Source organism: Phyllobates terribilis, unplaced genomic scaffold (assembly GCF_046119375.1).
Source record: "Phyllobates terribilis strain yellow unplaced genomic scaffold, ASM4611937v1 Scaffold_13__5_contigs__length_258822181, whole genome shotgun sequence".
NCBI classification, from domain to species: domain Eukaryota; kingdom Metazoa; phylum Chordata; class Amphibia; order Anura; family Dendrobatidae; genus Phyllobates; species Phyllobates terribilis.
In genome coordinates, this window is record NW_027362773.1 from 93,096,200 (window position 1) to 93,124,027 (window position 27,828).

The following is a 27,828-nucleotide window of genomic DNA, read 5'->3' on the forward strand; positions in this document are numbered from 1 at the left end:
GGGGGCTTCTTGAAGTATGTTTGGGGTCATTGTCCTGCTGGTAGACCCATGACCTAGGACGTAAACCCAGCTTTCTGACTCTGGGCACTACATTGCGACCCAAAATCTGTTATAATTGTAATAATAATAATTTTCTGGCAGAAATTCTTCATTTTCTGGAACAATTTCAAGGGTGTCAACACTGGGCACTACATTACCACCCCAAATCCTTTGGTAATCTTCAGATTTCATGATGCCTTGCATACAGTCAAGGCACCCAGTGCCAAAGGCAGCAAAACAACCCCAAAACAGCTTTGAACCTCCACCATATTTGACTGTAGGTACTGTGTTCTTTTCTTTGTAAGCCTCATTCCGTTTTTGGCAAACAGTAGAATGATGTGCTTTACCAAAAAGCTCTATCTTGGTCTCATCCATCCACAAAATGCTTTCCCAGAAGGATTTTCACTTATTCATGTAAATTTTATCAAACTGCAGTCTAGCTTTTATGTGTCTGTGTCAGGAGTGGGGTCCTCCTGGGTCTGCTGCCATAGCGATTTATTTAATTCCGATATGGGCGGAGAGTTCATGCTGACACTGATGCACCCTGAGCCTGCAGGACAGCTTGAATTTCTTAGGAATTTGATTGGGGCTGCTTAACCAACATCCAGACTATCCTGCGTTGCAATCCTTCATCAATTTTTCTCTGCCGTCCACGTCCAAATAGATTAGCTGCAGTGCCATGGGTTGTAAACTTCTTGATTATGTTGCGCACCGTGGACAAAGGAACATCAAGATCTCTGGAGATGGACTTGACCTTAAGATTTGTTGACATTTTTCAACAATTTTGGTTCTCAAGTCCTCACACAGTTCTCTTCTCCTCTTTCTGTTCTCCATGCTTAGTGTGGCACACACCAACACACAATGCGAAGATTGAGTCAACTTCTGCCCTTTTCATCTGGTTTCAGGTGTGATTTTCATATTGCCCACACCTGTTACTTGCCACAGGTGAGTTTAAACAAGCCTCACATGCTTGAAACAAAGTTGTTTACCCACAATTTTGGAAATGTGCCAACAATTTTGGAAATGTGCGAACAATTTTGTCTGTCCCATTTTGGTGTTTTGTGTGAAATGATATCCAATTTTCCTTTTATTTATTTTTTTTTTTTTGTGTTGTTCCCATAGACACAAAGGAAATAAATATGTGTATAACAAAACGTGTTATTACAATAATTTTCTGGGACAAATGCTTCATTTTTTTGGAACAAATTCAAGGGTGCCAACACTTTTGGCCATGACTGTATATGTAGCTGTGCTGAACTGGTCATACTGTACTTTCTGATATGCAGTAATGCAGTAGGAAGACACTCAGGATTAGCAGTGTCAGCTCTGCTACATCTGACCTACTAAACTCTGTTCAATAGGAAAGCATTGTATTCTCCCAACATTCACACCTTTTCTAGATCTATTCGTGTTTTGCTCCAACGGAAATGTTAGACTAAAGGAGGTCTGATTGTTAAGACCCCACTGGTTACTAGAATGGGGGCTTTTGCTCTTCCACCCCACGGCACAACTTCTGCAAGGAGCAGTGGTCAAACATGCACACTTGCCTCTTCATTCAGACTCTACAGGAGTGACGAAAATACCCCTTTAAGTAATTCAATATATCTTATGTTTTATTATCTTATCCCTTTAATTTTACATAATCAAACATTATAAGGAACCTATTACTTCCATTGTATTAGGGTCTTTGCCGCAATATTCAGGACTGTGTGGCTGCAGAGCAGAATATGCTGACCCATTGTGGAGACTGTAAAACATCCATCAAAGAGCGGGAGAGTGAGCGGGAGGGCTGCGCTGTGGTTTCCTAATTAACTGTGATACACAGCAGTTATTTATTCAAGACTCGTCACAAAAGATCATCAAAGACCGCAGCGCTCATTACTCTTTAATAAGTCACTAAGGACGCTCGCCCACGTAACTAAAGGGGTACGTGTGCTCCCGGTCTCACCGCAGCCCCAACATCAAATAAGCTGCTCAGAATATTCCCTCATATCCCCTCACAGCCGCCCGTCTTTTATTTTTTATCTTGTATTAATCTTGTCCCTTTTCTGCTTAAACCAATCCGCCAATCACATTATTTATTATTTGTTTTACCTTAATTATACAGTGTATATTGGACCTCAAAAGATACTTCTATGAGAAAACCCACACCAAGATAAAAGCAAAAAAGGTAAAAAATTCCCCCAAAAAAGAAACAAAACTATACACTACAAGAAAAGTCCCCTTCACACTTTTTTTTTTTATATGTTTCCCCAACATATTTGGTAAAAACTTTAAATGCAGGGTCTGCACTTCTTTTTATATATTCATATTATATTACAGCTAAAATTCAGTACTGTGCAAAAGTTTTAGGCAGGTGTGGAACAACTGCTGTAAATTAAGAATACTTAAAAAAAAAAAATAGAAAAGTTAATTGATAAAAAATAAAGAAAATGTAAAGTGAATCAAAAGAGAAATCTAAATCACATCATTATTTGATGTGATCACTGTTTGCCTACTTTTGCACAGTAACTTTTGCACAGTAACTTTTGCACAGTAACTTTTGCACAGTATGTATATGGGAAAGAGGAAGAAGAGGGAGATGGTTAGAACATAGATTCATAAAATGTAGCTGGGTAGATAACAAATTGCTGCAGTTTTGTTGCGTAAAAAAAACCCAACATGTATGAACATAGCCTAAGTTGGATAAAAGGTTGATGGGTATGAAGTAGCTGGTGTAAGGCGGCGGTGTTCACACCGTGCAGTAACTGAGGCAGTGACCCAAGCAAGTCCAACATAAACAGCTTTTATTCAGCAACTCACGGGTAAACAAAGTCCTCCGGTTCGCAGCCGGGTTAACATGAGTCCATAAACAACGGTTGCCGGGGGCAACGGCCGCGCCGGGCCGCTCAGAGCCTGACAGGTGCAGAGCCTTCCCAGGAGTGGGTTCAGCCACCCTCAATCCTGCTGAGCTTTCCTGCTGTGCTCCTAGCAGGTTCCAACATAGAACAACACTAATCCTTAGTGCAGGGATTTTAAAGGACCTGTGGCAAGAGCCACTGGAAAACCCGGGTTGGAGGGAGGAGGCCGCCCCACTGCCTCCTGTGACCTCCCCCAAGAAATGAAGGCCCTGCCGGGTTTTACTAATCTGCCTTAGCCAGATAGCCTGACCAGGTCAATGCTCACCTTCATTCCTGCACTGCTGCCGCAGCTGTGTCTGTGACTGCAATGCAGTCCAATGGGTTTAATAGGTCTCTGTACACATTCTGGGGGATATATAATGTCCCTCGTATACGATCCCGGTCACTGCCTCACACTGGATAATAGTAAGATGGATGTGCGATAGATGGATAAGCTGTAGATGGGTAAGTGGACATGAGTTAGATGGGTGTGATGTAGAATATATATGAGATAGATGGATGAGGTAGGTGGTACATGGTTATGAGGTAGGTGGGTATGAAGAGTGTATATATAATATGAAGTAGGTGGACATGAGGGAATTGTGTTTATGGTAGTTGAGTATTCGGTAGATGGGTTGGAAGTACAGTACGTGGTTACAGTATATGGACATAAGATGTTTAAGAGGTAGATGGCAATACATTGGATAGTTGGTTAGATGGCTAGAAGTAGGTGATACATGGGTATAAGGTAAATGGGTAGATTTCAGATGGATAGTATTTGCATGAGGTGGCTGATTCTGAAGGTTTACGGGTCTGAGGCAGATGGGTATATAAATGATGGATATGAAGTAGGTGATATGAGGTAGATGGTTTGGTGGGTGAGGTAAGTGGGACGTGGGTATCAGTTAGATTGGAATTAGATGGGTAGGAGTAGATATGAGGAAAATTGTTGGGTATATATGAGATGGGTGGGTAGATGGATAAGAAATGGGTGGTACATGGGTATGAGGTAGATGGGGATGGATTAGAGTTGAATGTCTGAGGTATATGGCTATATATGCGATAGGTAGAGGGATAAGAAGTTGGTGGGATATAGGTAGGAGTCAGATTGGTAGATATGAGATAGATGGATGAGGTAGGTGGGCAGCTAGATATGAGGGATAGCTGGATTATAAGGTAAGTGGATTAGGAGTAGGTGGTAGTTGAGTATGAGGTGGATTTGTGGTAAATGGATATGAATGCAACTTTTAATCACTATGCTTAATTTATGACCAAATATAAAATCCAAAATGGTATTATTAAACAACAATGTAATATAATAAAGCACTTAAAGAATAAAGAAATCCTTTGTTAAATGCCCAAGTGCTAATATGGTGGCACCGTTGGATAGATATGAGATGGGTGGATATATTTCGGATCTCTGAAGATAAATTGCAGATGTATGCAGAGTGTGAACACACACCCTCTAATAAGAGATGCTTCAGCTAGAATAAAACACATAATACTTTTATTTTCCTGGCGCTCAGATGCTTCCTATTCAGGATAAACCTCCAGGATCGCACTCCGCACTGTAGGATAAGATTCATCCAATATTTGCATTTTATTTGTTTAATGAGATGCATAAATAATGTGGAGGAGAGGAGGACATGAATATATGTTTATTACATGATTCCTGGTACAATGGAGGACAAGCTGCAGGCTCTTTGTATGGCGTAATGATATGATTGAGTAATGCCGCCTAATAGTGCCATTGTTCTAGACCTCTTCACTCAGCCCCCAGCTCGGTTTGTCATATTCATTGGTCTTTCTTGTCAGATGGATATCAAAGTGGTGGCTGTACAGATGGCTGCTCTCCAAACAAACCAAATATCACATGAAGCCTTAAAGGCGGTGTCCTCACCTCCCAATGCAAAAAGCTAGAGGCGCAGAAGTGCTACTGAGCCACCATCTGTTTGGACACTAACTAGCACTTGTGCACACCCGGCACTTGTTTTATAAAAGTGGATCTGTCACTTGTTGGCACCACGCACTGCTCCGCTTCCTCCCGCTATCTGCTTGCTGCGCTCCTGATTAGCAGTTTGGATGGCGCAATGGTCACACCATTCCCCTGAACTGTGCACGTTAACATGGTGCAACCACAGACAACTCTGCAGCTCTTACAAGCTCTATAGTTATAAGTAATGGGCTCTTTGTCTAGAAGTCCGGTCGCTTCTGATAGACTGGCAAAGGTGCCCGGTAACCTAGGCAATAAGCTGTAAACTATTAACTTACAATAAAAAAGTTTTTATAGAGGTAAATTTCAAAGTTTTTACAAGAACTTTGCAATTGGGCGGCACGGTGGCTCAGTGGTTAGCACTGCAGTCTAGCAGCGCTGGGGTGCTGGGTTCAAATCCCACCAAGGACAACATCTGCAAGGAGTCTGTATGTTCTCCCCGTGTTTGCGTGGGTTTCCTCCAGGTTCTCCGGTTTCCTCTCACACTCCAAAGACATACTGATAGGGAATCTAGATTGTGAGCCCCAACGGGGACAGCGATGATTATGTATGTAAAGCGCTACAGAATATGTTAGCGCTATATAAAAATAAAGATTATTATTAATTATAGAAGATTAGGCAACCCCTTTAATATCAGGATTATACAGCCACTCTTACAGATTTTCAAACTAAATTCACTAGCCTCATCAGGTCCACAAGATCTATTTTACTAATGTCATGGCCAAAAGAATTGAGAATGAGACAAATAGTAATTTTTCCAAAGTTTACTGCTTCATTTTTTGTAATGGCAATTTGCATATACTCCTGAATGTCAAAGAGTGATCAGCTTAACAGCAATTACTGTACTTGCAAAGTCAATATTTGCCCAGAAAATGAACTTTAACCCCCAAAACACATTTCAACATCATTGCAGTCCTGCCTTAAAAGGAGCAGCTAACATCGTTTTAGTGATTGATCCATTAACACAGGTGTGGATGTTGATGAGGACAGGGCTGGCGATCAATCAGTCATGATTAAGTAAGAATGACATCACTGGACACTTTAAAATGAGGCTGGTTCTTGGTATCATTGTTTCTCTTCAGTTAACCATGGTTATCTCTAAAGAAACACGTGCAGCCATCATTGCACTGCACAAAAATGGCCTAACAGGGAAGAGTATCGCAGCTACAAAGATTGCACCTCAGTCAACAATCTATCGCATCATCAAGAACTTCAAGGAGAGAGCTTCCATTGTTGTCAAAAAGGCTCCAGGGCGCCCAAGAAAGACCAGCAAGCGCCATGACCGTATCTTAAAACTGTTTCAGCTGCGGGATCGGACTACCAGCAGTGCCGAGCTTGCTCAGGAATGGCAGCAGGCTGGTGTGAGTGCTTCTGCACGCACTGTGAGGCAGAGACTCTTTGAGCAAGGGCTGGTTTCAAGGAGGGCAGCAAAGAAGCCACTTCTCTCCAGAAAAAACATCAGGGACCGACTGATATTCTGCAAAAGGTACAGGGAGTGGACTGCTGAGGACTGGGGCAAAGTTATTTTCTCTGATGAATCCCCTTTTCGATTGTTTGGGACATCTGGAAAACAGCTTATTCGGAGAAGAATAGGTGAGCGCTACCACCAGTCTTGTCTCATGCCAACTGTAAAGCATCCTGAAACCATTCATGTGTGGGGTTGCTTCTCAGCCAAGGGAATCGGCCCACTCACAGTCTTGCCTAAAAACACAGCCATAAATAAAGAATGGTACCAGAATGTCCTCCAAGAGCAACTTCTCCCAACCATCCAAGAGCAGTTTGGCGCCCAACAATGCCTTTTCCAGCATGATGCAGCACCTTGCCATAAAGCAAAGGTGATAACTAAATGGCTCATGGAACAAAACATAGAGATTTTGGGTCCATGGCCTGGAAACTCCCCAGATCTTAATCCCATTGAGAACTTGTGGTCAATCATCAAGAGACGGGTGGACAAACAAAAACCAACAAATTCTGGCAAAATGCAAGCATTGATTATGCAAGAATGGACTGCTATCAGTCAGGATTTGGTCCAAAAGTTGATTGAGAGCATGCCAGGGAGAATTACAGAGGTCTTGAAGAAGAAGGGGCAACACTGCAGATATTGACTTGCTGCATTAACTCATTCTAACTGTCAATATAACCTATTGGTACTCATAATATGATTGCAATTATATTTCTGTATGCGATATAAACATCAGACAAACACTAATAAAAACCAGAGGCCAGCAGATCATGGGAAAATATAATTTTGGTGTCATTCTCAAAACTTTTGGCCATGACTGTATTCAGCTTATATTGTGTAATCTGGTGAACAATCCACTTTAACTACAATAGTATGTGGGCACAACACGATGTCGGCGGCCCCCTCGCCTCCTGATGTCAAAGTGAGTGGTGCTGGAAAACCCTTTTAAACTTGGATCAGAACAGAGTACAGCAAGCACATTAATAGTCTATGGTCACTGCCAGTAGGGGGCACCAGTGCAAACATTTTTTAAATGATTATGTTTTGTTTGATCTAACAAAGAAATATATTATTTAAAGGGGTATTCCGTTCTAAGCAAGTCATAGTGGATAACTGTTCGATCATGGAAGGTCCCACTCAGACCTCCACTGATTGCCAGAGCCGGGCACTTATATCCCCCATTTTCTTTTGGACGCAAGGTGACAGCTAGGAGATGAAAGGAGCGCAGGTTGTGCATAGGACATTGAGGATAGTTGAGTGCCATAGGCTTGAAAACGGCAGGCGGACACATGCACAACCTGACACTGAATTATCTCCTCCCGGGAGCATCCAGGAGATAGAGGGGGACACGTGGACCCCGCTCAGCAATCAGTGGAGGTCCCAGCAGGACTTGCACTAATCTAACAGTGGATAGTTGATAATTTACTTTGATCGTAATAAACCCTTTTAATTGTGAGACTTCCCCTTTAGTTTTAGTTGGATCACTCATCTACAATTTGTGTTTTTTGCGCTGTTGAAAATCTACAACTCCCAGTATCTCATGAAAGCCACATTGGGCCGGGAGTTGTAGTTTTGTAACAGATGGAGAACTATTGTATTACTTGATAATGTAAAGACCAGCGGCGGCGAGAGACACGTACAAAGCACCAGATTTCTCCTGATAAACCGAATCTTTATCTTAATATGGAAATGTCAGCAATTTAATCATTAGTTGTAATTTATGTCTTGTACCCGGCAGGCAAATTGTCAGTCCGCTGTGCAGTAACTCAGAGATGGCGCCGCGCCAGCCGGGGGATCATTGCACATGGCACGTAGGCAGCGGTAATTAGTCAGGGCGCAGGACTGACATCAGGACGCCTTATAAGATCTGTTTCACTGTGCGAAGCCCAAGGCCAAGTGTAATGTGGGAAGAAGGGGCTTAGTTGCCACTATCAATAATGACACCTCGCATCGCCCTCTACTGGGGGTTGTAGATTACAGCAGCCAGAGCCGATACTTTCTTTTTACTTTTTGTATCTTATGATGAACTTCCTCTACTTCAAGACAAAATCTGGTCAAAATATCTTCAGATGGGTACAGATGAGAAGATGTTTCTAAGCAAAGGCCATTGCAATTAATGGTCATATAATATAAATCTCTGAGCAGTCGTATTAATATATCGGCCAACTTTTATATGTCTATGGATTAAAGAGTCTGCCTAGGCTAAGAAAAACATGGCTGCCTTCTTCCAAAAACAGAACCACGTGTCCATGGATTGTTTCTGGTATTAGGTGGATAGAGCTGAGCCGCAGTACCACAACCTGTAAATAAGTGTACAAAGCCAACGCTATGGGGGACAACGTGGCAATAGCACCGGGCCCCCCTCGCTACAGGGGCCATGTTATTGCCAGCTCTCCACCATTGCTACATCAGCCCTTCAACAGCCGACTGCACATTTCTCCTTGATGTATGCAGCTTCATCATGAAACTCTTCCCCTCTGCTACAATCTGTAGTACCTCACTATTGCACTGTGCATTTATGCACCTCTAGGTTATGCAGGGGCCTGTAGTACCTCACTATTGCACTGTGCATTTATGCACCTCTAGGTTATGCAGGGGCCTGTAGTACCTCACTATTGCACTGTGCATTTATGCACCTCTAGGTTATGCAGGGGCCTGTAGTACCTCACTATTGCACTGTGCATTTATTCACCTCTAGGTTATACTGGGGCCTGTAGTACCTCACTATTGCACTGTGCATTTATGCACCTCTAGGTTATGCTGGGACCTGTAGTACCTCACTATTGCACTGTGCATTTATGCACCTCTAGATTATGCTGGGGCCTGTAGTACCTCACTATTGCACTGTGCATTTATGCACCTCTAGGATATGCTGGGGCCTGTAGTACCTCACTATTGCACTGTGCATTTATTCACCTCTAGGTTATGCAGGGGCCTGTAGTACCTCACTATTGCACTGTGCATTTATGCACCTCTAGGTTATGCAGGGGCCTGTAGTACCTCACTATTGCACTGTGCATTTATTCACCTCTAGGTTATGCAGGGGCCTGTAGTACCTCACTATTGCACTGTGCATTTATTCACCTCTAGGTTATGCTGGGGCCTGTAGTACCTCACTATTGCACTGTGCATTTATGCACCTCTAGGTTATGCTGGGGCCTGTAGTACCTCACTATTGCACTGGGCATTTATGCACCTCTAGGTTATGCAGGGGCCTGTAGTACCTCACTATTGCACTGTGCATTTATGCACCTCTAGGTTATGCTGGGGCCTGTAGTACCTCACTATTGCACTGTGCATTTATTTTATACTATGTTAGGATTTATAATACCTCATTTTCCTTACAGAACACTAGAACCATGCAGGTGGGCAGTTTTAATTTTTCCCAGCGCCACAGTGTATAACTGGCCTTGCAGGTTTGGACACCATCCATTTACTGGATGATTTGGCATCCTTGTTGCACCTGGTGCATTAGACAGCTCTCCAAGCCCCATCAGGACTGGGAAAATACCCGCGTCACTTTCCCAGGGGGACCTGCGGGGGCGCTATAGCTGAAAACATTGCAGGTCCATGGCGTCACCATCGCATTGTTAACATGTTTGTAGGAGGAGATGTGATGACAGCCGATGTTCTGTCCCAAAGGATCATGAAACAATCTCCATCAAAGCTTCCTTTTGTCCTGCACCTGGAGAGAGTAATTCTGTCCCCATCTCTCAGCGGCAGGATAACAAACTAATGTTCTCTATTTGTCATCCATGGGACATAAAAGAGAAAGGCCACATGGAGAGTCAGTGAGAGATCATCCGGCCCGTGCATCTATGGGTGCAGTCTGTAGATACCACTGATAGGATCCCTATAGCAGATCTCTGTGAAACTGATCAACCCCACCCTGAGCTGGGATCTGGCATGTCCAGGTGATCTAGCAAGGAAGCAGCAAGTGTGCGGTATGAGCACTCCGCCTGCAGGGCCTGTGATCCTGATGGCTTCAGAGCCCCTCACTGTCTTCTTCCATAACTCCCCATGTGTGAATATATATCACATTAGCATTTACATCTATCAAAAGTTGAAACATGTACCTCTAACTTTTGTGTTTTTATTAATAAATCCTGCATTTACTAATTCTATTATATATAATTTAGGGGGTCTCTGAGGATTTTGATCTCCGAGATGGAAAAATAGCTATGTCCTTTTCAGGGAGCCATAGAATGACATGATACAATTCACTCTGCCTGCAGCCACCACTAGGGGGAGCTTGCTGCTTACAGAAATATACAGTTCTCCTTATTAAATCTGTGTTGTGCTCCCCCTATTGGTGGCTTCTGGTAGTCACAGAGTTCTATCAAGTCACTGGTTTGGGAAGAAAAAATGATTTGTAGATATTTTTTTTTCACCATGAATTTTTTTTTTAGCATCCCCCCCCCCCCCAGCCTGAAAATTGCATTCCCTATACAATATCCATGGCTTTTCATGAGTACAGATCTACAAACAAGTCAGGAGTTGGGCAATGACTTACTTAGGATCCTACATATGTAAAGCACAGCGTAGAGGAGTCTGACACGTACACGCTATAGACACTACATCCTTACACTGTATACACCAGCATGTTACCCTCTCAGGACTAATCATAGATTTCCTCAGAACAGGATCCACAGAAACCTTCAACCTCTGCCAAATCCCGTGATGTCAAATTAAACAAGATCTTTATAATAAAGCGAAGCTTCTGCCGTCACGTCTCCACGCGTTTCATTAAGCCCCCGGGACACGGCGCCCAGGCCTCATTGTTGAGCTGGATAAGGCTGTGTGCCCTGGATCCTGGAGATTAATATCCGCCTATTGACAGTAGATAGCGGGATAGTGTCAGGAAATGATAGGGGAGGTTTTATTGCAGTAATTGACCCGTCGCTTCCTCTCGGGCAGATGGGTTCTTGCAGTTATGGCTTCCTATCTAAACACAAGTGTCGTCTACAATGCTCTGCGCGGCAACAGACATAATATTGATACAAGGCATTGGCTCCGGCCGCCATAGACTGCGCACACTGGACCGTTGTAACCCCGGGTGTTTAGACAAGCGGGTGAGGGGCCCATAAATCCTGGTACCATATGTGATCACCTTGTCCTACACATCGAACATACATGTGAAACACTCATTCTATTACAGTGTCCATCCAGCACTCTTAAAGGGGTTGTCCAGTACTAACCTACTGATGACGTATCCTATCAATACGAGATCTATGAGGGTCTGACATTCAGCACCCCCGACATATCTGATATCCGCTCCAGAAGTGTCTGTCATCTGAGCGACGTACGGAGCCAAGTACTGCAGTGTGTATATCCCAGATATTAGCTAATTCTTCTTCCTATATTCAAATGTATTCATGTCTTTCAGACACGAATACACTTGAACACTGCGGCATCGGGCCACTAGCAGAGCAGCGCATGTCAGTCCTGGCCCCGACGTGCAGCAGCATGATGAGGTGGTTCTGGAGCTGCATTCATGAACTAATGGTGGTTTTGGTGCTGCACTCATGTGCTGACAGTGGTTCTGACCTTGTACACGTGTAGCAATCCATAACATTCTTCATGGCTGTTAAAACTTAAAAATGTTCAAAATTTAGAGATTTGGGAAGTTTCTGCTCCAAAATCTAGTGTGTTCACACTCATTTGGTTTCTAGTAGAAACTCTCCAAATCCTTCTCAAATACTTAAAACTTGGTTCTGGGGATGAATTAATGTACTAACGGTGGTTCTGGTGATGTATTTATGTAATTACCCCTTTAAAAAAATTTTGTGGTGCATCCCTGGTCTAAGTCATCAATATTTTAGTCCTGGACAATTAAAGGGTTAATCCCATTTAACTACAGAAATTGATAGTACAGCAAAAAAAATTTATTAAAAAAAAAAACAGTAGCAGATCAGTTCCAGCAGAGGGGGAGTTTAGCCGTACTTCTCATGAAATCCCTGTAAGCGTCTTTCCGTGTAGAGTGGGGTCTCTAGTTTCTCTGTGACTTTAGTCGGCCGCTCACATGACTTTATCATGCGTATCAGACACCGCGCGTTCAATTGACACAAGGAGTTAAGACGTTCTTATCCAGACTGTGAATAGTACAGCAGATATAATCGTATTACGGGCTGGAGAGCTCCACGTGCCGTCTACCTGGCCGACTCTTCACTTCTCCGTATACTACAGTCACACTAATGATGACTGTACAGAGAGACTGGAGCAGAAAATAGAAACATTGAATCATAACATGGGGTGTCTAGGATAACAAAACATGGCCACTCTCCTTCATAATCTGTGCCACACCTGTCCATGGGTTGTGTCTGGTGTTGCAGTTCAGATGCCTTAAACTGAGTGGAGCTGTAATACCACAAACCACCTGTAAACATGAGTGGTGCTGTTCTTGGACATAAAGCAGCCATGTCTTCTAATTCTAGACAACTTCTTTAAGAACACATACATACAAGATGCGTCGGCACACGATGAATACATGATCTCCAATATTGCTGCAAATGGTAAAAACGTAAAGGTACTTGGCATTTTTTTCTTATCAAAGAGCACAAAAGCCATCCAACCAAGTCAAGGTGACCTTATTGGGGACGGTCCTAACCTTTAGTATTAAAACCTTACCATGTGTCAAATGACTTAAATGTTTTAATACTAGAGGTTAAGACTGTCCCAAATAGGGTCACCTTGTCGTGGTGGGATGGCTTTTACATTTAAAATGTTAATACCCTATGTTATTTTCATGCACTATTGCTATTTATTTATTGCAGGGTATTTGCTCACTTTGTTTTTACCTTAGGTTTTGCTACATTAGGTTTTAATTGTGAGCAATGATGGGTTTCCTTTTCACTCCCCATTCACATGAGGCTGTTTTGGCACAGAGAGGTAAGATATTTAGTGGCTAGGGACCACCCGTATTAAAAGGTCACGTTGACATGGTTGGATGGCTTTTGCATTCTCTGATCAAAAAAAACTATAACGAAAGTACCTTTTACGTTTACGCTTGCCACAATACTGGAGTTCATGTATTCAGTAGTCACAGTGTGCTGATGCAGCGAGTATGTACAGGGTAGTATATTGGCCATATAGCGTATTTGTGCACCTATTAAAGTTGTGCTGGCCCTATTGCTTCTTTTTTGTGTAACTTCTATAAGAACTGACCCAAGGGAGAAAATAAAGGTTGCAGCAGATTTTGCAAACCCTTATTATAGACCTCCACCTACAAATACAGTGACCACACAGAGTAGTTATTATGTGTCAGTCTGGAAGTGCAAGATTTAGGCCAGTAGGACACCGTTGGATTAGGGATCTACTTAACCGTGCCACTCAGCCATGGTGATGTATTATTTAGCTCAATGGGAATAAGCTGCAATACCAAACAACACATGGACCAGTGGGGTGCGGTGCTTTTTCTATAAAAACTGCAGACTTTTTTCTTTTTCCCTAATTTTGGACAAATTAATTTAAGGGGTTATGATGTGAATGTAGATTATCAGCAAACCACAGAATAGGCGATAACTTGCTGATCATTAGCGGTTCCACGGCAGAGATCCCTAACAATCCGGAAATGTGTACAGCTACATTTTAATGGAGTAATGGTTCTGCATGCCCACCACCCCTGCAATCTTCTCCTTAGGACTGCTGGACATAGCCAAGCACAACCCTAGACAACGAATGGAGCAGTAATGCACTTGCAGGATCATCGCTCCATTCAAACAGTGCACTCCAGAGCCCCTTTCTCTGGATCAGTCGGGACCCCAATAGTGGAATCGCTAGTAATCAGTAAGGTATTACCTATCCTAGTGGTGGTAATTTGCATTGTAGGTATAACCTCTTATTGCTCGCAACGTAGATTACTATTACAAACACAACAGTGCCAGCTTGTGGGGGGCTTCCCCATGGCTAAGACTGCCATCATGGGAGGACATTACAACTCAGCACTAGTGATGATCGATTATGTTTCATTAACTCTTTCCGGCGTGCTCGGGATTTTTTTTATTGTCGCCGCAGCTTCAAGTGTCATGGCTGTTAGACAGCTGTGACACATGCAGAGATTGACTGTCCGTCAGTCGATCTGCATGTGTCACAGCTGTCTAACAGCCATGACACTTGAAGCTGCAGCGACAATAAAAAAAAATCCCGAGCACGCCGAAATACTCGGCGAGCACCTGAGAATGCTCGGCGGAAAGGGCTAATGAAACATACTCAATCATCACTACCCCGCACCATTTCTATAATGCTTTAGTACCTATGGGGGTAACCAGGTAAAAAACAACGCCGCAGACCACCACGGCTCCCTACATGAGCGACCATAGTGGTCCTAATGGTTAGTCTGTGGCAATCAGCAAGTGAGGACATAAGTCATTGCTAAATAATATGGCTCTAATCGTCCCCTTGGGTTTGGTGGCACGGTCAGCCCCATCAGGAGACCTCAGCATTGTGTACAGGAATAGACTAGATATGTAGGACACAACGGTACAAGTCAGCATGGGGTACAAAGAGGATTTATCTACAATAATTAGAACTCGCCGAGCAAACAAACAACTTGTAAAAAAAAAAACCTTAATCCGACCTGAGACAGAACAGAGGAGGATTACTCTCCAAAAAGTACCAGATGAGACTAATTAAAAAGTCACCTGACACTGGGATTAGTCCAGTGGGCGTCCGGCCAAACACTGCAAAATCTGTCCCAGTTTCAGTAGAGGTCCTGTATAAGTAAGTGAACCCTTAAATAGTATAATCTACAGCTCTGCTTGAAGAAGCAATCACCTGCACCAAACATTGTCTGGAGCAGCACATAAGATTTGTGTATTGTCAAGCAGAAACTTTGGACCATTTCTCTCTGTTAGGGTTCGCTCACACTGGCGTGTAACATGGCCGAGTGCCCTCCAATGTTTTATAACATAGCACTCGGCCCAATCTTATATTATGGAGCAGTGCAGATGTGCAATTATTTTATCAGGCCGATTTAGCATGAGAAAACAATTGCAGCACTCAGATATTCAGATCACGCACACCCATACAAGTCTATGGGTGTGTTTGACATATCGGACTGCACTCGGATGTTATCTGAGTGCAGACAGATGTACGGTCACAGATACCATGGAGAAATTAAGTTTTCCATCTTATCCGCACCTGTGCACCTTCATTCTTTTGCCGAGTTAGTTCTGTACTTTGTGGGATGCAACAAGTCAGTGATCCAATGTGTGGCCAGCCTCAGGCCATGGAAATTACTCTTACATTCTCCAGTAAAAGGTTTCCATACACTTTTAATTGTCCCTTAAATGATTGCGAAATGTTGATGCCCAAAAGTAGCAGCAGAGCAGCGGCAAACCATGGTGCTTCCTCCACAGTGTCCACAGTGGGGATGAGGTTTTGTTGTGCAGTGTTTTTTTTTTTTTTTCTTCTTCCGAACATAACATTGCACATTTGTGCTAAAAAGTTCACTCTTCTTTTCTGTCCATAAAACATTTTCCCAGAAGCATTGTCATGAGAGAATCAGGCCGATTCTGGTCATGCTAGTGACTCTTGACTCAAATTGACAGTTTCGTCCGAGTGTCATCTGAGTTTGACCCAATTCTCTTGGAAGAGAGAACCGTATCACAGGTGTGAATAAAACGCTCCATTGACACTGTGCGAGTACATCGGACTGCACTCGGATGTCAGAGTGCAGTCTGATTTTTCATATGCACCCATAGACTTGTATGGGTGCATGTGAGCCTCGCCTCGAGGCATGCTGCAACTGGTTTCTCATGCCGAATCGGCATGACAAAATAATTGCAGATCAGCACTGCCCCATAGTATAACATAGGGCCTAGTGCTATGCGGTAAAACCTCACCTAGCACTTGTGAACGAGCCCTTAGAAAAACAATGAACACTGCTTGTTCATGGAAACGTTCTATATCAAAAGCTGCTACAATCAGTCGACACAGGAGCACAAGAAGTGTGGTTAATGTGACCCGTGCACGAGCCATCTTTATGAGAACAGATTTGTCGGTAACCTACAATCCTAACCCTGTCTCATCACTGTCTTCGCTTTTTTTTTTCTGAAGCAAAAATAGTTCTAATAATGACTTATTTTTTCACTTTATTCATTATTTAGTTTGCAACTTTTATTTAAAGGGAAAGTGTCACCACTTTGGAGTGATCAGACCCCTACTATCGGCATACAGGGTATAGAAAAGTAAATCTATACATACCTGTATGGCCCATAGTAGAGGTTTGACTGCAGAGAAAAGAGCTATAATCAATTTTATCTTGTACAGGCTCGGACACCAAGCAATCCTCGACTATGTGCTGCTTATTCCCCCCAAATCCCCGCCTATATGCTTAATTATCATATCCCCCCTCCCCTGCACATCACAGGGCCCTGTTATTTGCACTGTGCTCCCTGACTTCCCGGGCATGCGCAAAGTGCCGCTCACATACAGCGCGCTCTGCTTCATCCCGGCCCCGTCTACCTGTGCTCTGCGCTGCAGAGCTCTACTGCGCAGGAGCCGGGAAGTGACAATGACACCCCCCCCCCCCCCCACGCGCAATTGAAACCTACAGGGGAGGGGGGAATATGATAATTAACCCCTTTACAACCCAAGTGGTTTCCACGTTAATGACCAGGCCAATTCTTACAATTCTGACCACTGTCACTTTATGAGGTAATTACTCTGGAAAACTTCACAAGATCCCCCTGATTCTGAGACTGTTTTTTCGTGACATATTGTACGTCATGATTGTGGTAAAATTTCTTTGATATCATTTGCGTTTATTTGTGGAAAAAACAGAAATTTGGCAAAAATTTAGAAAATTTTTCAATTTTCAAAATTTTAATTTTTATGCCCTTAAATCAGAGAGATATGTCACACAAAATAGTTAATAAATAACATTTCCCACATGTCTACTTTAGATCAGCACAACTTTGGAACCAAATTTTTTTTTCATTAGGAAGCTATAAGGGTTAAAAGTTGACCAGCGATTTCTCATTTTTCCAACAAAATTTACAAAATCATTTTTTAGGGACCACATCACATTTGAAGCCACTTTGAGGGGCCTTTATGACAGAAAATACCCAAAAGTGACACCATTCTAAAAACTGCACCCCTTACGGTGCTCAAAACCACATTCAAGAACTTTATTAACCCTTCAGGTGCTTCACAGGAATTTTTGGAATGTGGAAGAAAAAAATGAACAATTAACTTTTTTCACAAAAATGTTATTTTAAACCCAATTTTTTTATTTTCGCAGGGGTAAAAGGAAAAAATGGACCCCAAAATTTGTTGGGCAATTTCCTCTGAGCACGCAGATACCCCATATGTGGGAAAAAAACACTGTTTGGGCGCACGGCAGGGTTCGGAAGGGAAGGAGCGCCATTTGACTTTTGATTGTAAAATTTGCTTGAATAATTAGCGGACCCCATGTTGCGTTTGGAGAGCCCCTCATGTGCCTAAACAGTAGAGACCCCCCACAAGTGACACCATTTTGGAAACTAGACCCCTCAGGGAACTTATCTAGATGTGTGGTGAGCACCCTGAACCCCCAAGTCCTTTACAGAAGTTTATAACATGGAGCCATGAAAATAAAAAAAAAAAATCAAACTATTTCCACAAAAATGATGTTTTAGCACCAATTTTTTTATTTTCACAAAGGTAAGAGGAGAAAATGGACCCCAAAAACTTCTGTGCAATGTCTCCTGAGTACGCCAATACCCCATATGTGGGGAAAATACAGTGTTTGGGCACACGGCAAGGTTCAGAAGCACTGTGCGACTTCTTGAGCGCAAAATTGGCTAGAATTGAGAGCGGACGCCATGTCGCGTTTGGAGAGCCCCTGTGTGCCTAAATATTGGAAACCCCCCACAAGTGACCCCATTTTGCAAACTACACCCCTCAAAGATTTTATCAAGGGGTATAGTGAACATTTTGAACCCAGAGGTACGACACAGAATTTGATAACATTAGGTCATCATATTGAATAAGTTGTCATTAGTCTTGAGCACAAGTGCTTGCTACTTGAGTTTGCATCGGTTACTCAGGTATGAACCATGTATCACGGGTGCTCGAGTCTCCGCTCGCATGTTTCATGGTTATTAGACACCCAAAAACAACATGTGGGGATCGCTCGTGCATGGCAGGCAATCCCCGCGAGGATTTTTTTGGCCGCGAAGCATATTGGGGGGGCGGGGGGGGGACTCAAGCACCCACGATACTCAGTGCATACCCGAGCACCCGATGCAAACTCAAGTAGCCAGCACTTGCGCTCAAGACTAATCGCCATATCGTCATCATATTTTTTTTTTTTTACTTTTGAAAAAAATCCCAACCCCAACCCTAACCCTAGCGCAACCCTAAACCGAGAGTTTATTTTTTACACCGTTCCTCGTGTGGTATAAGTGATTAGACGACTTTATTCTTCGGGTCGGTGTGATTACAGCGATATTAGAATCATATGGGGTTTTTATGACTGACAGCTGTCACACACTAAAAGACGCATTTTTTGTAAAATCTAGTTTTTGCATCGCCATATTTTGAGAGCTATAATTTTTCCATATTGTGGCAGACAGTCATGTGACTGCTTGTTTTTTGCGGGATGAGTTGACGTTTTTATTGGTGCCATTTTCAGGCATGTGACATTTTTTGATCGCTTTCTATTCCGATTTTTGGGAGGCAGAATAAACAAAACCAACAATTCAGGAATTGTTTTTTTTTTTTTTTTTTTATTCTGTTCCGCGTGTGGTAAAATTGATAAGGCAACTTTATTCTTCGGGTCAGTACGTTTACAGCGGTACCACATTTATATCTTTTTTTCTATGTTTTGGCTCTTTTACACAATAAAAGCTATTTTATAGAAAAAAAAATATTTTTTTGCATCGCTTTATTCTGAGAGCTGGAACGTTTTTATTTTTGGCTGATGGAGCTGTATGGCGGCTTGTTTTTTGCGGGACAACATGACGTTTTCAGCGGTACCATTTTTATTTATATTCGTCTTTTTGATCGAGTGTTATTCCACTTTTTGTTTGGCGGCATGGTGATAAAAAACGAAGCAAAAAACAATGCATTTTTTTTTTTTTTTTTACAGTGTTCACTGAAGGGGTTAACTAGTGGGACAGTTTTATAGGTCAGTTCGTTTCGGACGCGGCGATACCAAATATGTGTACTTTTATTGTTTTCTTTTGTTTTTTTTTCATAATATTTATTGATGGGTACATTATATATTTTTTTTTTGCTTTTTTTTTACTTTTATTCTTTGTCCCACTATGGGACTTTCACTTTTTTTATTCTGATCGCTTGCCTAGCACAGGAATGGAGCACCATCCCTGTGCTATGCAGGCAGTCAGCGCTGCACAGTGTTAAGATTGTTTGGTCATGCACTGCGCACGACCAAACTATCTTCCTGCTGTCTGGTGACCCGGATGTTGTCATGACTACATCGAGTCGTCATGGCAACATCCGGGAAGCCACGGTAGACAGCACTGGAGGCCGGAAGAGGAGGTGAGTGTTGTGATCACCTCCCCTTGCCACCGTAATGCTGCGATCGACTTCGATCGCAGCATTGCGGGGGTTAATGTGTCTGGAGCGGTGCGGGACTGTTTCCTGCACATAGTACCGGGTGTCAGCTGTGACAATCTGCTGCCACCTGGCGGCGATCGCGATGACGTGCTAATACGGGTCAGGCTCTTAAAGCCCAGGGCGCAGGTATGGAATAGTACGTCATGGGCTTTTAAAGGGGTTAAGCATATAGGCGAGGATTTGAGGGAATAATAAGCACATAGGCGGGGATTTCTTCCTGTCCCCTGGACGCCAAGTCTGTACAAAACAGAATTGATTAAAGCGCTTTTCTCTGCAATCAGACCTCTACTATTGGCCATACAGGTAAGTATAGATTCACTTTTCTATACCCTTTATGGCCATAGTAGGGGTCTGATAACTCACAGGGGGGTGACAGATTCCCTTTAAATCAAAGGGAAGGTGTCATCAGAAAATAGGTGTCCTATTGTTGAAATCAGACTTGTGTTACATATATCAGAAGAGGGCAATTTTGTTTTTCATATTAAATTTTTTATTAATAAATATCACAATGTTGTGATAATTTTTTGCAATGCATTTTTTAGGGAAAGTGAGAGGAATGCTTTAATGCAAAAAAGTTGAAACTCTATGAAAATAGTTTTTCATTTATCATATGTAAGGTTGAGCGAGTATGTTCTGTCCGAGTATGCTCGGGCCGAGCTCCGAGTATTTACAGCTGCTCGGTGACATGGTTGAATCGCTCCCGTGTGCATGATTTGCGACCGTTTGACAGTTTTATTACATGTGAGGAATGTGTAAGAAATAGACATTCCTCCCATGTAATAAAACTGTCAAACAGTCGCAAATCATGCACACGGAAGCGACGCGTCTTCTTGTGCAAAGTGGCTTCGGAGAGAAGTGGCAGTTATTTCAGAGGCAGTTAGTCAGGACAGGAGTCAGGTAACCCACACTTTGACCACTTAGTCTCTTTTAACTATGTTTCTGTTAGCTCTCACTTTTTCCTCTATAGTCCTCCACTTTCTAATAACCCCTCAAATCCCTACACCAAGTAAGAAACTCTTCATCTCTCCCTCTATTCTCCCCATTCATCTGACCTCCTCCTCCAAATTATTCCTCAGCATTCAATCCTGGATCTCCAAACACAGACAGCCACCTCATGCTCTCTCTTGCTCCCACCTGCTAACACTTTCTCTGCTCCTCCTCACTGCTGGAGATATCTCTCCAAATCCTGGTCCTCCTCGCCATATCCCCACAGTCACTTCTACCTCCTATCCACGACCTTCCTCAAACTGTCACAACCCTTCTAACCTCATACCCATCCAACTAATACCCACCTCCTCAGCTATACTAACAGGAGCTCTATGGAACGCTCGCTCTGTCTGCAACAAACTTTCCTTCATCCACGATCTTTTCATTACAAACAAACTCTCCTTCCTCGCCATCACTGAAACCTGGCTCACCCCCTCTGACACAGCCTCCCCAGCTGCCCTTTCATATGGCGGATTCCACCTTTCCCACACCCCCCGCCCCAATGGCAAACATGGTGGAGGCGTAGGTTTCCTCCTATCGGAACTCTGCGCTTTCACCAAAATCCCACTGCCACCCTCCGTTACACTCCCCTCTTTTGAGGTGCACTGTGTGCGCATCTATTCCCCCTCCAACCTCCAACTGGCCGTCGTTTACCGACCCCCAGGGCAAGCCACCACCTTCTTAGACCATTTCACTACCTGGCTGCTTCACTTCCTTTCCACTGACATCCCCACTATCATAATGGGTGACTTCAACATCCCCATTGACACTCCCCACTCGTCTGTCTCTAAGCTCCTATCCCTCACCTCCTCCTTTGGACTCACTCAATGGTCTTCCACACCCACCCACAAAGACGGCCACACTCTGGACCTCATCTTCACCCGCCTCTGTTCCCTATCTAACCTCTCTAACTCACCACTCCCTCTCTCTGACCATAACCTCCTCACATTCTCTACCCTCTCCTCTCCGGGTGCACAATCCCCACTCCACAAACTCACACACCCTCGCAGAAATCTCAAACACCTTGACCTACACTCTCTCTCTGAATCCCTCCTTCCTCTCACAGACATAAATTCCTTGCACGATGCAGACGTTGCTGCTGCTTCATATAACACCACAATAGCTGCAGCTCTAGACTCAATCGCCCCTCTCACACACACCACACCTCGCACATTCAACAGGCAACCCTGGCACACTAAACTTACCAAAGAACTGCGCCGGGCCTCCAGGGTTGCGGAGCGGAGATGGAAAAGGTCTCACTCCATCGAGCACTTCATCGCATTCAAGCAATCCCTCACTAATTTCAAGTCCGCACTCACTACAGCAAAACAAACCTACTTCTCATCTCTCATATCCTCCCTATCTCACAACCCTAAACAGCTATTTAACACTTTCAACTCTCTCCTTCGTCCCCCAGCACCTCCTCCCTCTTCTCTCATCTCAGCCGACGACTTTGCCTCATTCTTCAAACAGAAGATTGACACCATCAGACAAAACTTTGGCCTAAAGTCCACACAACCCCTCCTCATATCTACTCAACCATCCTCCTCCAAACCCCACTTCTCCACCATTACAGAAGGTCAAGTCTCCTCTTTACTCTCCAAATCACACCTCACCACCTGCGAACTTGACCCAATCCCATCCCACCTCATCACTAACCTCACCTCAGTCTTCATCCCAACCCTAACCCACCTCTTCAATCTATCACTAACAACCGGAGTCTTCCCCTCATGTTTCAAACACGCCGCAATCACACCCATCCTCAAAAAGCCCTCCCTTGACCCTTCCTCTCTGACCAGCTACCGCCCCATATCACTTCTCCCCTTTGCCTCAAAACTTCTAGAACAACATGTCCACCTTGAACTGTCCTCCCACCTCTCCTCCTGCTCCCTCTTCGACCGTCTACAATCTGGCTTCCGACCGCATCACTCGACTGAAACTGCCCTGACCAAAGTCACCAACGACCTACTAAATGCCAAATCCAAGCGACACTACTCCATCCTCCTCCTTCTGGACCTGTCATCTGCCTTTGACACAGTGGACCATTCCCTCTTACTCCAGATTCTCTCATCTCTTGGCATCACGGACTTGGCTCTATCTTGGATCTCCTCATACTTAACAGACAGGACATTCAGCGTCTCCCACTCACGCACCACCTCCTCATCTCGCCCCCTATCTGTCGGTGTCCCCCAAGGTTCAGTTCTAGGACCCCTGCTCTTCTCCATCTACACCTTCGGCCTGGGACAGCTCATAGAGTCTCACGGCTTTCAGTATCACCTCTATGCTGACGACACACAGATCTACCTCTCTGGACCCGATATCTCCTCCCTACTAACCAGAATCCCACAATGTCTGTCCGCCATCTCATCCTTCTTCTCCGACAGGTTTCTAAAACTCAACATGGATAAAACAGAGTTCATCATCTTTCCACCCTCTCATTCACATCCCCCATCCGACCTATCCATCAACGTCAATGGCTGTTCACTCTCTCCAGTCCCACAAGCTCGCTGCCTTGGGGTAACCCTGGACTCTGATCTCTCCTTCAAGCCACATATTCAAGCCCTTTCCACCTCCTGCCGACTCCAACTCAAAAACATCTCCCGGATCCGTGCATTCCTCAGCAAAGACTCTGCAAAAACACTAGTGCATGCCCTCATCATATCCCGCCTCGACTACTGCAACCTCCTGCTCCGTGGCATCCCTTCCAACACTCTTGCACCTCTCCAATCTATCCTAAACTCTGCTGCTCGACTAATCCACCTGTCCCCCCGCTATTCCCCGGCCTCTCCTCTCTGTCAATCCCTTCACTGGCTCCCTATTGCCCAGAGAATTCAGTTCAAAACTCTAACCATGGCATACAAAGCCATCCACAACCTGTCTCCCCCATACATCTGTGACCTAGTCTCCCGGTACTTACCTGCACGCAACCTCCGATCCTCACAAGATCTCCTGCTCTACTCCCCTCTTATCTCCTCCTCCCACACTCGTATACAAGATTTCTCCCGTGCTTCCCCCCTACTCTGGAACTCTCTACCCCAACATATTAGACTCTCGCCGACCGTGGAAACCTTCAAAAGGAACCTGAAGACCCACCTCTTCCGACAAGCCTACAACCTGCAGTAAACACCACTGCACGACCAGCTCTACCCTCACCTACTGTATCCTCACCCATCCCTCGTAGACTGTGAGCCCTCGCGGGCAGGGTCCTCGCTCCTCCTGTACCAGTCGCTGACTCGTTTTGTTAAGATTATGTAAATGCTTTTGTTATGTATATCCCTATCACATGTAAAGCGCCATGGAATAAATGGCGCTATAATAATAAATAATAATAATAATAATTCAAACGCATCACCGAGCAGCTGAAAATACTCGGAGCTCGGCCCGAGCATACTCGGACACAACATACTCGCTCAACACTAATCATATGGGTTATATTTTATATTTTGAGTGCAAACATGTTATCTAATACAAAATGTTAGTTATAAATATAGACATTAAAAAATAAATTAAATGCTGGGTGATTAATGTATTATTTTTAACCTTCCTGCCACCCCTTTTTTAATTTTCCATCCCCCCTCCCTTAGAAAACTTTGAAAGATTGTATTGCAGTAGACTGTGTGCAGAATTATTAGGCAAATGAGTATTTTGATCACATGATACTTTTTATCCATGTCGTCCTACTCCAAGCTGCATAGGCTTGAGAGCCAACTCCCAATTAAGTAAATCTGGTGATGTGCATCTCTGTAATGAGGAGGGGTGTTGACTAATGACATTAACACCCTATATAAGGTGCGCTTACGGTAATTATTAGGCAACTTCCTTTCCTTTGGCAAAATGGGTCAGAAGAGAGGTTTGACGGGCTCTGAAAAGTCCAAAATTGTGAGATATCTTGCAGAGGGATGCAGCAGTCTTGAAAATTCCAAACTTTGAAGAGTGATCACCGAACAATCAAGCGTTTCATGGCAAATAGCCAACAGGGTCGCAAGAAGAGTGTTGGCCAAAAAAGGCCCAAAATAACTGCCCATGAATTGAGGAAAATCAAGCGTGAAGCTGCCAAGATGCCATTCGCCACCAGTTTTGCCATATTTCAGAGCTGCAACGTTACTGGAGTATCAAAAAGCACAAGGTGTGTGATACTCAGGGACATGGCCAAGGTAAAGAAGGCTGAAAAACGACCACCTTTGAACAAGAAACATAAGATAAAACGTCAAGAATGGGCCAAGAAATATCGTAAGACTGATTTTTCAAAGGTTTTATGGACTGATGAAATGAGAGTGACTCTTGATGGGCGAGAGGCTGGATCAGTAAAAGGCAGAGAGCTCCACTCCGACTCAGACGCCAGCAATGTGGTGGTGGGGTACTGGTATGGGCTGGTATCATCAAAGATGAACTTGTGGGACCTTTTCGGGTTGAGGATGGAGTGAAGCTCAACTCCCAGACCTACTGCTAGTTTCTGGAAGACAACATCTTCAAGCAGTGGTACAGGAAGAAGTCGGTATCGTTCAAGAAAAACATGATTTTCATGCAGGACAATGCTCCATCACATGCATCCAACTACTCCACAGCGGGGCTGGCCAGTAAAGGTCTAAAAGAAGAAAAAATAATGACATGGCCCCCTTGTTCACCTGATCTGAACCCCGTAGAGAACCTGTGGTCCATCATAAAATGTGAGATCTACAGGGAGGGAAAACAGTACACCTCTGGGAACAGTGTCTGGGAGGCTGTGGTGAGATCTACAGGGAGGGAAAACAGTACACCTCTGGGAACAGTGTCTGGGAGGCTGTGGTGGCTGCTGCACGCAATGTTGATCGAAAACAGATCAAGCAACTGACAGAATCTATGGATGGAAGGCTGCTGAGTGTCATCATGAAGAAAGATGGCTATATTCATCACTAATTTTTTTGTTTTTGCATGTCAGAAATGTTTTTTTCTAAATTTTGTGCACGGATATTGGTTTACCTGGTGAAAATAAACCAGTGAGATGGGATTATATTTGTTTTTTATTAAGTTGCCTAATAATTCTGCACAGTAATAGTTACCTGCACAAACAGATATCCTCCTAAGATAGCCAAATCTAAAAAAACCCCACTCCAACTTCCAAAAATATTAAGCTTGGATATTTATGAGTCTTTTGGGTTGATTGAGAACATAGTTGTTGATCAATAATAAAAATAATCCTCTAAAATACAACTTGCCTAATAATTCTGCACACAGTGTATATAGATAAAATGATGGTCTCCCATGAAGGTGGCCCCGCACTTTGGGAAGGGGTTTAATCAGCAGTGCCGGAAAAGGCTTGCAAAGTTGTGGCGTAAACGTTTTGAAAAGTCACAAAATTTAGGCAACTCTTCAGACGCTCCTGATTCATGAAGAGGTGTGCACATTGAATCAGGAGCGTCTGACTCCAGCACGTCCGAACATCAAGACTAGTGTGAACAACGCCGGTCTTAATGAATTGGGTTCTTAGTGTAGCTGTAGCCTAATTTTGAGGAAGAGGAAAAGCAAGTTGTTCATCTAGAATAATGTGCATTTATGTCTAGGTCCTTTCCATGGAAACAGTTGTAGAAGATCCAGGTCGATTTTCATCATAAAAAAATAAAATTTAACAAAACACTGCAATCAAATTACAAAGAACACAATACCGGGGTTTTATTATGTTATTATATGATCCATTAAACTACTGGCCTCTACCAGGGAAATGAATTATAAGCATCTGTCTGATAAACTATGATCAGTTACTACCTGCACATTCTTAGAACCTGAAAATAATCCCCCGAGATTATAAATCGTGTTTGTGGCAGCCTGTGTTCTGTGAATGAGTTCCTCATAGGGGACATGTAGGATACCGACTGCCATAAATGGCCAATCTGAGATGTAAGCACAATTCGGCAGTGGAATATCGAATCTATAATTATCTTATAGCCGAGTATTGGGAGTTTCAGGTAGAATTAATGCCTGGGGCGCTAAGGAAAATAATGTAACACTCAGGTTTATAATCCATAGAAAAATATCTCTCAGTATCGAATTTTCCCACAATCTCTACAGAGAAAAGACATCAGTTCTCATCGTTAGCAGGAAACAGTCAGTATCACATCTTATAGTGAACAGAATCACTAGAACATCTTTGCAGTAACAGAGGAATATTGACAGTATCCGGTTGCTGATATTTTGTTTTCACAAAAGTTCTCCAGAATTTTTTTTTTTTTTAATGAAAAAGCAACAAGCTACAGCGCCACCTGCTGGCTCACATTTTATCAGTCCAAACTGTAGGACATAAGAGGTGCTCTCATCCCAGGAGACATCACTGCAGACAGGAGCTCAGTGACCGGCGAGAAGGTGGAGGCTCATGAATCCTCGTTCGTGTCTTTCTTTAGAGTTTCCGCCAGTGTCGGGTCGGCTTCACCCAAGACAACAATAAAGCTATTCACCTACAAACACCAGGAAGACGTTAGATCATTACAGCAGGTGGTAGGAATGGCGACAAACGTATCTTTATACCTGTAGATAATAGGGGCACGTCAGTCTGAAAATAAAATACTCACAGACGTGGCATAGAGCGGGAGCAGAGTCCGCAGCGCACACAAGCTCGTCTCCTCTGTGATGTGTCCTGCCTTGAGGGCCTCTACTATGTTCTCCTGGAGAGAATACAACATCAAGGCATTAAGGAGTCCGGATAAGAAATAGGCAGGTGAATGCAGTAGAGCTGTAATACCAATTGCAGCCTATACACAAGGGTGGTGCTGTTCCAAGACAAAAAAAAAACTTTTTCATTTCCCAACAAAACTTTTCCGATTCCTTTTTGTGTACAAATCAGTCTAATATTTCCTATAACTGTCCAGATTCTCATGCTCAGAGGGCAATTCCCTATTTATCAGCATTCTGCCAGCACTATAAGAGCTGGAAAT

General features: G+C 43.6%; 1 protein-coding gene across 5 annotated transcripts in view; it reads right to left on the reverse strand.

Annotated features, from left to right (window-relative positions):
• Positions 1-20,685: 20,685 nt before the first annotated feature.
• The window catches only part of SAAL1 (serum amyloid A like 1), a 67,828-nt gene continuing 60,685 nt past the window's right edge, over positions 20,686-27,828 (reverse strand). For 4 of the 5 annotated variants that reach the window (XM_073658200.1, XM_073658203.1, XM_073658199.1 and 1 more), the window contains exons 12-13: positions 27,466-27,558; positions 20,686-27,351 (exon numbers count right to left, since the gene is read on the reverse strand). In XM_073658200.1, the coding sequence (XP_073514301.1) occupies positions 27,268-27,351; positions 27,466-27,558 (177 nt within the window). In that variant the 3' untranslated portion in view covers positions 20,686-27,267. The remainder of the gene's footprint in view (positions 27,352-27,465; positions 27,559-27,828) is intronic. The other variant, XM_073658202.1, reaches the window with a different exon arrangement.